The 11,966-nt window shown below is 44.9% G+C and overlaps 1 protein-coding gene across 1 annotated transcript in view; it reads right to left on the bottom strand.

Annotated features, from left to right (window-relative positions):
• Positions 1 to 4,086: 4,086 nt before the first annotated feature.
• PRRG4 (proline rich and Gla domain 4) overlaps positions 4,087 to 11,966 on the bottom strand; it is a 35,054-nt gene continuing 27,174 nt past the window's right edge. The window contains exon 6 of the mRNA XM_066583244.1: positions 4,087 to 4,854. Within this exon, the coding sequence (XP_066439341.1) occupies positions 4,623 to 4,854 (232 nt within the window). The 3' untranslated portion in view covers positions 4,087 to 4,622. The remainder of the gene's footprint in view (positions 4,855 to 11,966) is intronic.

Here is an 11,966-nt window from a genome sequence, read left to right as displayed (position 1 = left end):
GCTGCCCCAGTGCAACTGGAGAGCCGGGTTTTCCTTTACCAGAGAGAGCGCAACTCGGATTTCTGGCGCTACTCAGCTGTTGCAACACAAATACCAGAGGGGGGTCTGCCGATTGTCCAAAAAAACGAAAAAACGTCATCTGCAATTACCGACTGCGAGCAACAGACCTTCACTGGAAGAAAGACCACCACTGAGTCAAACAGCCAATATTCATTGACTGTGATAATTCTTTATGACAGGCACAATATTAGGGACACCCTATTTGTAGGTACAGACAGAGCTATAGCATACATCGAACTTTAGTAAACAGCACTGTATCCAAAAAATACTATTGTATGTTATTGCCATATTATTGTTTTTGGTACATTCAGTAAAGCATTGTTTCTTCAACCGAACTGGTGTAAAGCCTCTCCACCACCGGCATCCTATTCTGCACCTGCAAACTATTTCTCTAGTATTCTACTATATATCATACTTGCCTATCTTTAAGAAATGACTTCAAGAAGAAAGCAGATGTTATGTGAAGACAATTTTTTAGACACAAGCCACATCCTCAAATACTCTGTCCCTGTAATTCCTTGCCAGTGACCTCATACTAGCAACCACAGTTTCCCCAGTGGAGTCAGCCACAGTGTTCCTATGAAGGCATCTAGAAGGCATATATAATAGAGCTAGCCACAGCGCCCCAACAATGACAGGCACAGTGTTTGTATGCCAGCCACAGAGCTCTTGTAATGGCATCTATGAGGCACCTGTAAGTGTCCAGCCAATGTGGAATCATTTTTCAATGAGGAGGTGAATTTTGCACAGGAATCCGCAAGAAAACTGCTTCAAAATCCACACCAATTGGTGCAGGTTTTGAGGCAGGCTTTTCACTGCTGATCAGGCAGTAGGTGACCCACTGAGTCTGGGGGTGTAAGTTTTATACTTACCTTCTCCATCGTTCTCCCTGTGTAAGTGCTGAACGTTGCCGCTGAATGCATTGAGCGGCATTGCCAATTATTCCTCCCAGGGGCGTAACTATAGAGGATGCAGGGGATGCAGTTGCACCCGGGCCCAGGAGCCTTAGGGGGCCCATAAGGCCTCTCTTTTCCATATAGGGAGCCCAGTACTATGAATAAAGCATTATAGTTGGGGGCCCTGTTACAGGTTTTGCATTGGGGCCCAGAAGCTTCAAGTTATGTCTCTGTGCAGCATGGTTTAGGTATGGGTACGGGTACAGATACAGATAGAGAGGGGGGCCCAGCTCACGTTTTGCATCAGGGCCCCTGAGTCTTTAGTTACGCCCCTGATTCCTCCCATTATAAAATTAGAACGGGTGGACTACTTAGCAGCACCACTCTAATGCATTGAGTGGCAGCTTCCAGTACTCACAATGGGGAAATGATGGGGAAGGTGAGTATAAAACTTACATCCTCAGACTCAGAGGGTCACCTAATCTGAACTCATAGGGCTCAAAGTAGCTGATAGATTCCCTTTAAATGATAAAAGTCAACCAGCATCAGAAGGCGTTCAGAAGATTACAGTATACTGGTGATACATTGAATATAATAATATCACTGTATGCAGTAAGCTCCTAAGTTTAGTGGCTGCAGTTAGTCAGAGTTTTATAATTTATTCACAATACAACAGAAAATACATATCAGGGTTCGGTCAGACGAGTGTTTTTTGCGCACGTCTATTACGAATAGAACCATTGGTTTCCTATGAAGTGTTCACACGTCCGTTTTTTACAGGCCCAAAATACTCGCACCTGCAAAAGATAGGACATGCATGCGCCAATAAGGTCCGTGCTGCACGTAAAGAATCCCCGCGGGGAGACCCCTCATCAATAAACACTGTGACAGCACTGTTCAGTGATAACGGGACTCCCCAAGGGGACAAAAGAATCCCCTGTCACAGCTGTGGCAGAGGATTGCGATGTTCTCCCATTGCTTTCAATAGGCAGGTGCTGCTGCCGCCCCATTGCAAGTAATTGGATGTAGACAACCCCTGCAGTGATTTTTGGGGAAGGGCTTGAAATATAAGCTCTTCCCTGAAAATAAGCCCTAGCTGAATGATTAAATAAAAAAAAATTATATATCACCTAGCAGAGCTGTCGGAGCTTCGGCGCTTTTTCTGTCTGGCTCTGCGGCAGTGTTCTTCAGCATTTTCTTGTGGCTGGGGATTTAAAAAGCCCCACCTCCAGAAAGCGCTGCCTTTGATTTGCTGAGCGCTGTGACCAATCAGAGGCAGCGCTCAGCCATTTATTTTCTTTACATTTATTTACATTTTACACAGTGGCCCAACTTTTTTGGAATTGGGGTTGCGTGTGTGTGTTTATATGAATATACAGATATGTGAACACACATATATAATGCTGGGATTGATGTACTGCAATGATATCAATTGTAAAATTTGAAGTACTGTGTTTATTTAGTTTGGCTCATCAGAGCATAGGATTAAATCGATCAAAGATCAAAGGAGAATCAGCAAACAAAGGGCCAGTTGCCTAACCTGGTAGGTCATTGTGGTGTAGTAATAGAACTACATATGGATTCCTTTAACCAAACTCCATCTCTATGAATCTATGCACACAGCTTGTTCATAGACCCACATACTCATACATGACAACTGGACAAACATTGGCCTTCCTCATCTATAGTCAACAAGATCAGCATTCAATTAGACAGCTTTTATATTACCAGGTATTTGCTTGTAAGAGAAGTTAAAGCACAGCTCCAGTACTGACAACATAGATGACCGCAACACTGCTCTGACTGCCTGATGTACACTGTGCATTTGTATGCATCATTAGTCTAAGACACTACATCTGCTTTGATTGGCCAGTAATGCCCATGTGAACCTCACTGGCTAGTCAGAGCAGGTAGTGTCTTAGACTACCGATGTGTGCAAACACACAGTGTGCATCAGGTAGTCAGAGAAGAGGTGCGGCCATCTTTGTTTGTCCAGGACTGGAGGGCTGCTTTAAGAAAAGTAAAATTCCCCCTTTAAAGCTGGCCATACATATAAGTCGGCCCCTTTGGCATATACTCTGCATTGTACAGCTCTCATCCATGGAAGTGGAGCTGTGCAGGGCAGAATCCAGAAGGAGCAGCAATGCCCCACATAGCACCGCAATCCATTACTTCGTTCTAGTGATTCATTAGTAATATACCATCACTTGCTCCAGCTGGAATATCACTTCAAAGCCTCAGCATATGGACCCATATTAGGAATGTTGCCATCCAATAGGTGGCGCTGCAGAGGTATTGTTCCATCTTCCTTATTTGCATATCACCCCAAGGAGCATGGATGGCCTTATAAGTCTCCTCACACACCTTCTTGGTGCTCTCCCTAAGGAGAGATTTTACCCCTCCCGACTCAGTATGGCAACACACACTAGTGAGTTTTTCCACGCAGACACAGACTGCATGAGAAACGTCATCGTATGCACTATTCTGATCTGTTTTGCGGACGCAACCGGCCAATGGGATGAGAATAGGGATGAGCGATTATACTCGCTAAGGCACATTACTCGAGCGAGTAGTGCCTTAGCCGAGTATCTCCCCGCTCGTCTCTAAAGATTCGGGGGCCGGCGGGGGGCGGGGAGCGGCGAGGGAGAGCGGGGAGGAACAGAGGGGATCTCTCTCTCCCTCTCTCCCCCCCCACTCCCTGCCGCAACTCACCTGTCACCCGCGCCGGCCCCCGAATCTTTAGAGCCGAGCGGGGAGATACTCGGCTAAGGCACTACTCGCTCGAGTAATGTGCCTTAGCGAGTATACTCGCTCATCTCTAGATGGGAAATAAAACAAAGAGCACACGGTGCCATCATGTTCTGTCCATACGCAGTCCTTTTTATAAGAGCTGCAGAAAAAAATAATTTGGCTCATTGTGTTTTTTTTTTTTTGCAGATGTGAAAAAACAATAGCACATGGCGTAAAAAAACGGGTTTATGGGCCAAATACTGAGGCCATATACAGCTGTACATGCAAGCCTATGGGTCCATTGCAGATAGTGTCCTGTCTCTTATCTCTAAATTGTACGCCATTTTATCATGGGCCCTTACCTTGCATAAAGTTTGAATGACAAAAGAAGGTCACTGATCTCTGCAGTACGATGATTTATTAGGAATGCACAGTGATTTCTGACTCGACGTACAGCAGTAATTCACAGGATCATTTTTCAAAAAGTGTATATTAGATATAAAAAATTTCTACCAAATTATGTAACACATTAAAAGTACAGCAATACAAAACATGTCCATAGCCAACGGTTGGTAGGACATCTCTTGGCCGAAGAGAGTCATGTCACAGCCCTCGTATGTCTTTAGTTTCTTGTTTTTGCTCAGTCCCTCCCATGAGAATCATCTTAGTCTATACCAAATGATCCAAAATCCATCAAGATAATCCCTAATTAGTCCAATCCTTTTTTCAGTCCCTGTTTTTAGGAATTTCCTCCAGCTATCACTTTAGAGCCCAAGAGAACATGACTGTTGACTTGTTACTCAAATACATGGCTTCCATAAATCCACCGCGGTTAATACACTTCTCCACGATGTCCCTTTTCTTCTTCTCGAATGGTGACCGGGATTTTATACTTCCCGCCATCCTTGAGTTATAGTTGTATCTCCATCACACTCTCTATGCAAAATTTTGAGATGCAGGAATAGACAAGGACTTTCTGTAGATTTTTGAGTCTATCTTGGTCCCGGGATAGGGAGGTGGTGGGACATCACGAGCGGCATCCAGTGCTATAGCTTGTGCATAGGAGGGTGGTCCATTTTCTATTGAGGGTGCAGTGGGCTGCAATGGAACCAACTCTTGTGTCCTGCATCTGATGGATGTACCTCTACAGTCATGGTCTTCATCTGGGCTGTAAAGAAAGAAAAGCACTTACTGCAGTCAAACAGGTGGAAGTTTTCCGAACCATTTCATATCTATTACAATATATGAAACATCAAATAAAAAAAACGAGGCATAATTGAGGTACATGAGAATAAGAACTATGGAGAAAGACACAATCTATATGGTGAACTCAAGCAGATCATAGATGGACACATGCCCCCCCCCCCTCCTCCTCAAGTTGGTGAGACATCTCCCTGTCCTCAGATCCCCAAATGCACTACTTTTTACCCACTAAAGTCAGTGATGGAAAATAACACAAGATTTCGCAAGACATGTTATAGTCAGAAAAACCTTTCCTTACGTACTTTGTTATGGGTTGCGTCAATGTAATTTTTTTTAACATCTGGTCCTCAACAATGTAAAATTTGGCTGCTGTGGCATGCCGGGTGCAAGCAGGAAGTGGAGCCAGGGTGGCGTCACAAAGTCAACCCTGGCCCATGTGATCAGGCCTTTGGTGCATGTGCGCTGTCATTTGGCACTGGGTGCCAATGTGTGTCTTCTTCCTCCAACTGCAGGAGGACCTTAAGGTGTTGTCTGTTGGAACTCTCTTGGTGGGCTCAGTGTATAGTGTGCCCTTCTTCAAAACCCTACTACAACATCTCCTTTGGTGTATAGACTTATTGGCCAATAGGGAGGTGTTTCCCTTATTAGCCAATCAGCCATTATGAAAGTGTATTTATTCTGGACCCGCCTCTACATGGGCACCGGTTATTGTCCTGCCTGCGGTGTTTGTCCTGCTCCTGCCAGCTAATTACCTGTGACTATTTATTCTCTGTGGGCTTATTCACTTCCACCTTATACAGTTATATACATTGCTCTTTCCATCTGCATTATATATCTTCCTTATCCTCTATCTAGGGACAGATTAAGCCCCCTAGGTTCCTGACGTGGGGTCGCCCCTATCAGAGCGATCACTCCTGCTTATAGGCAGAATCTGCAGCAGTGAGGTTGGTTAGGGATAGCGTTCCCATCCCCGTATTTTCTGTTACCATTATTTACCCTATTTTGGGTTCCCCGCGTTTTGGTGATCCATTGTGGACATTAATTACATCTTGGTCTGATGTGTTGGTGATGTCCATAGATAGCGTTGCACTAACTGACATAATACTGACCAAATAGAGCAAAAATGGTACACACAGTATTCTATATATTTTGCAAATGATTCCAGCCAAGTAGTTCATCGTAGTTATGGCCTTCATAATTGAGATTATATGACCAATAACAAAAAAACTATCCAGCTCCCCGGTCTGTGGAAGATTGCTTTATTCAAGACCAATCAAAACACAGAAAGACTGACAGTCCCAAATCAAACGCGTTTTGGACCTTATTTGTTGCAATAAGCATGTGTCACACATCTAAATAAGGAAGATGGAACAATACCTCTGCAGCGCCACCCATTGAATGGCAGTATTCCTTCAAATCAATGCTAGACCCTTTATACAGGTCTGTAGAACAATGATTGGGAATTGAAAACCAAGCCAGAATCCATACACAGACAGCTGTTTCGGTGTTTTCGCCCCTGATCAGTGTGCAGTAGGTTTCTGGCTTGGGTAGTGAGAGGCCTATGATGTGGGTTGGGAGGGGTAACATCACTCCTTAAGGAGAGCACCTAGAAGGTGAGTGAGCAGACTTATAAGACCATCCATGCTCCTCTGGCTAAACTTCTTGGTGCTCTCCTTAAGAAGAGATGTTACCTCTTCCGACTCACATCACAGGCCTCTCACTAGCCAAGCCAGAATCCTACTGCACACTGATGAGGGGCAAAAAACCCCGAAACAGCTGTCTGTGTATGGATTCTGGCATAGTTTTCAATTCCTATTCATTGCTCTAGAGACCTGTATAAAGGGTCAAGTATTTATTTGAAGGAATGCTGCGATCCAATAGGTGGCACTGCAGAGGTATTGTTCCATCTTCCTTATTTGCATATCACCCCAAGGAGCATGCATGACCTTTTAAGGCTCCTCACTCACCTTCTTGGTGCTCTCCCTAAGGAGAGATGTTACCCCTACCAACTAATGCATCTAAACATGTTTGCTTTACAAATGTCCAGTTTTCTGAATTTGAATTGGTCTTGAATAGAGATGAGCGAGCATACTCGTCCGAGCTGGATACTCGTTCGAGTATTAGGGTGTTCGAGATCCTCGTTACTTGAGACGAGTACCACGCAATGTTCGAGTCACTTTCATTTTCTTCCCTGAGAAATTTGCGCGCTTTTCTGGCCAATAGAAAGACAGGGAAGGCATTACAACTTCCCCCTGCGACGTTCAAGCCCTATACCACCCCCCTGCAGTGAGTGGCTAGCGAGATTAGGTGTCACCCGAGTATTAAAATCTGCCCGCCCACGGCTCGCCACAGATGCATTCTAACATAGTTCAGGGAAAGTGCTGTTGATGCCGGAGCTGCTATAGGGAGAGCATTAGGAGTGATTTTAGGCTTCAAGAACCCCAACGGTCCTTCTTAGGCCATAGAAATCGCAGATCGCACATAGGTGCGATCTGCGATTCCTGTTCTCTTCTCTATATGCGCTCAATGGGGCCGGCGGCAGCAGCGCCGACCCCATTGAGAACATATACTACACAAATCATTCTTCTCTGCCACAGCTGTAACAGCTGTGGCAGAGAAGAACGATGTTTGCCCATTGAATTCAATGGAGCCGGCAATACAGCAGGTTCCACTGAAAGCAATGGGCTGCCGGCGATCGCGGGATGAATTGTCGGGAAGGGCTTAAATATAGAAGCCCTTCCCTGCAATTCATCCAGAAATGTGTTACAATAAAAATATATACCGTATATACCGGCGTATAAGGCGACGGGGCGTATAAGACGACCCCCCAACTGTCACCTTATACGTCGGGAATACAGCGGAGCAAAGAATAAAAATCATTACTCACTTCCCCCGGCGTTCTGCGGCGCTGCTGCAGGATGTCGCTCCCTCCTGGTCCCTGGCAGAGCATTGCTTTCTGGACGCAGGGCTTGAAATCCCCGCCTCCAGAAAGCTACTGTGATTAGCTAACACACGCCGTCAGCCAATCACAGCCATTCAATGACATCATTGTCATTGGCTGTGATTGGCTGAAGGCACGTGTGTTTTCTGGAGGCGGGGATTTCAAGCCCTGCGTCCAGAAAGCAATGCTCTGCCGGGGACCAGGAGGGAGCAACAGCCTGCAGCAGCGGCGCAGAACACCGGGGGAAGAGAGTAATGATTTTTATTCTTTGCTCCGCTGTATTGCTGGCGTATAAGGTGACAGTTGGGGGGTCGTCTTATACGCCCCGTCGCCTTATACGCCGGTATATACGGTGTATATTTTTATTTTTACACATTTCTGGATGAATTGCAGGGAACGGCTTATATATTTAACCCCTTCCCGACAATTCATCCCGCGATCGCCGGCAGCCCATTGCTTTCAGTGGAACCTGCTGTATTGCCGGCTCCATTGAATTCAATGGGCTAACATCGTTCTTCTCTGCCACAGCTGTTACAGCTGTGGCAGAGGAGAACGATCTTTACGCTGACAGTGGGGGGGGGGGGGCACTCTTGCCGCTATTGTGGCTTAATAGTGGGACCTGTGAACTTGAGATGCAGTCCAACATGTAGCCCCTCGCCTGCCCTGTCCGTTGCTGTGTCGTTCCCATCACTTTCTTGAATTGCCCCGATTTTCACAAATGAAAACCTTAGCGAGCATCGGCGATATACAAAAATGCTCGGGTCGCCCATTGACTTCAATGGGGTTCGTTACTCGAAACGAACCCTTGAGCATCGCGAAAATTTCGTCCCGAGTAACGAGCACCCGAGCATTTTGGTGCTCGCTCATCTCTAGTCTTGAATAAAGCAATTTTCTTCTGACTGTGGCGCTGGGTGGTTTACTGTTGACTGAACAGTTCCTTTGCTACGCAGGATCCGCTCTCTGGGCGGTGCAGATAAAGGCACAGGTGGTGAGCTGGTTGCTATTCCTTTTTGTTAATTGCCTGGTAGTAGTAATCCAAGACTGTCAGCTCTTACCAAAATCCTTGTCTGCCCCGGTGGAAGTGCAAGATTCCTCTGATTGCAGCTGTTAACCCTTTAAGTGCCACTGTCAGTTTCCGAAAACGACATTTAAATGTCCAGACTGATCAGGAATAAAATGTCGAGAATGTTGCCCTCCAGGTATCACAGCAGCCTGGAGCCTTCTGAAGGCCCCCAGGGCTGCCATGGCTGTTTGTCTATTAAAGACGTACCTGTGGCACATTCAAGGGATTTTAAGTTCAAGTCCCCTATGAGGATAAATAAAAAAGTAAAAAAACTGTAAAATAAAGACTTTTTAAAATTATTATAAAATAAAAAATATTAAGTATAAAAAACCCTGCATGTGCAGCTGTCTGAAGAGAGACAGATTTCTAATACCTTTGGTTCCCCTGTGCCACCAGGACCCAGGTGCAACTGCTTTCTCTGTACCACCTAGGGCTACTGCATTGGTATAACTTCACTGCATCTAACCCCTTAAGGACCAAGCACAGTAAATTTACGACGCTGGTCCTGAGCTTTAGTCCCGGCCGATAGCAAAAATATGGTGCAGAATTAAAGCTCCTGCAATTTAGCAAGAGCAGGTCAGGTCCTTGGTTGTTAATGGCAGCCGAAGACCCAGAGGAGAAGGCAGAAGTGATTGCTTCCGCTATTGGACCCGGCGATCACGCAACGCTGGGTGCCCTCTGCTACAGCAGTGCTGCATGGTCTCAGCAGACCTGATCAGCTCTGTTAGTGACTACTGTCACAACAGGGGGATGTTTTCTCTTGTAATTGGGGCTTCTGTGGATGCCTGAGTTACAGTGGAAAATAAAACAAAAAAAGACAATGTGAATGACCCCCAGAGGTCTTATATGACGTCATGGGGGACATAAAAGTTTTAAAAAAATAGTTACAGAAAGTAAAAAAAAATGCACAGAATAAAATAAATATACAAAAATAAAGAAGAAAATTATGCACTACTGCAGCCAACCAAAACCGTCGCCGTATGCGCCTTGTAATCCGAGATTATACAAATTATAAATCAAAATGTCCGGAATCAAATAAGGAACCCATTCCTGTACTTTATTTTAGTGTAAATATACACATTTTTAAAAATAACTTTTTTTTAAAAAAAATCAGTTTTTTTTTTAGCTTTTTACTCCCAGTAAAACAAAAAAACAGCAAAAAAAGCGAGTGCAAGAAGATATAAAGCATAGCTCTATATGTCACAAAAAAAGCAAAAAATTTGGGTAGCTGAAAAAAAATAAGGCAGTAAAACATCCACATGGGTAAAATCCCTAAAAAGTGTCTGGTCTGTTAGGACCGAAACACCCTGGTCCTTAATAAGTTAAAAGCACTTTTTGGGATATTGTAAAAACAACCATATGGCATATAACTGTATACAGATGTCAGGAGATCTTCCCAGCCCATACGGTGAACATAAATATAGTATGAAGAGATTGTTACGTTGTCCAAAAGATGGTGGATTCCTGCATCTTAAAAATAATAGTTTTTCTTCTTTTTTTGTGTTGAATACTAATTAGGAAATAGTCGGCCCCAAGTTTCCAAGAGTGGAGGAAAATATTAGATATTCAGCGAGATGTCCCGGAGTCGCAGGCTCTGTAATTATAGGGGATAATTGCATGCTTTATATGTTTTCTCAGGCAAGCAAAGCTATTATTTGGCTGTAATTACACGCTCCTAAATTGTCTTACTGCAGGAGCTTCAGGACAGCAGGAATGTCTCCAGTAAACTGCAGAGATCTGGGATCTTATCTTTCTTGTGAACTTGAAAAAGAAACGTAACGCTCCATGCATTTCACGGTTGCCCGCGTTTGTATCCAGATCAGATGTCTCACGAATAAACTCGCTCAACTACTTTGCTATGTTTAATTTGAAGAAGAAAAAAAAATTGTATCATAGTTTGGCCAGTAGAGGCGCTATAGATCGTAGTAAACTCTACAGTCCTGTTTCACAGCCGCACATGTGCTTGTCATTGTGCTAATAGATAGAAGAACCCAGATTTCATCACTTCTGCTAACATTTACGTGATAAGGGGAAATGCACATGAGGAGTATTAGTATTAGGGTGCCGCCCACTAGCGTTTTTTTCCGCTGCGAATTCACTGCATTTTTTCTCCAATTGTCAATGGGACTTTCTAATGTTAAAAATGCAACGCACCAAAAACGGCAACTTGCGTTTTTGGTGCGTGGCATTTTTAATAGAGATGAGCGAATATACTCGTTTCGAGTAATTACTCGATCGAGCACCGCGATTTTCGAGTACTTCTGTACTCGGGTGGAAAGATTCGGAGGGCGCCAGGGGGCGGGGGGAGGCGTGGCGGCGCGGAGGGTAGCAGCGGTGAACAGGGGGGAGCCCTCTCTCTCTTCCTCTCCCCCCCACTCCCCGCTGCAACCCTCCACTCACCCACGGCGCCCCCCGAATCTTTTCGCCCGAGTACGGAAGTACTCAAAAATCGCGGCGCTCGGGCGAAAAAGGGGCGTTGCCTAGTAGGTTCGCTCATCTCTAATTTTTAACATTAAAAAGTCCCATTGACAATTGGGAAAAAAACGCAGTGAATTCGCAGCGGAAAAAAACCCGCTAGTGGGTGGCACCCTCATAGGGTGGATATTCTATTGCAGCGTGATACAGTATCAGCAACAGAGGGGAGATCTTACAGATCTCATCTTCACACTCTGGATATTTCCCCTGATCTGTGTTGCAGACGTTTTGCAGATGTCACCCATGTAATGCAAGGGACGAAATACATGACAATTCCAAAGCAACATCCACAGATTTTGCTGCAGAAGATCTGCAGATAATGCCACCCATATGTAATTAAACTAATATTGGCCCTGCCTAGCGTAATATGCATACCTACATATATCCCTTTAACTCTTTAAAGGGGTTTTGTCACTAAAAAAGAAAAATTCTATACTTATCTATTCCTCCCCCCATCAGTCTACTTACCAGATCTTCACCTCCCCTATCTTCTCCTGTCTCCTGCAGTCCGGGGGGTCACTTCACCTCCAGCTGCCTGATTCTTCTCCTTCCTGTGAGGTTACGTACATTTGGTTGGCAGTCTTCTGCCTGCCAACCA

Source organism: Eleutherodactylus coqui, chromosome 11 (genome assembly GCF_035609145.1).
Source record: "Eleutherodactylus coqui strain aEleCoq1 chromosome 11, aEleCoq1.hap1, whole genome shotgun sequence".
NCBI lineage: Eukaryota > Metazoa > Chordata > Amphibia > Anura > Eleutherodactylidae > Eleutherodactylus > Eleutherodactylus coqui.
The sequence above is the reverse complement of the archived record's forward strand: the minus strand, read 5'-3'. Positions and strand labels throughout refer to the sequence as shown.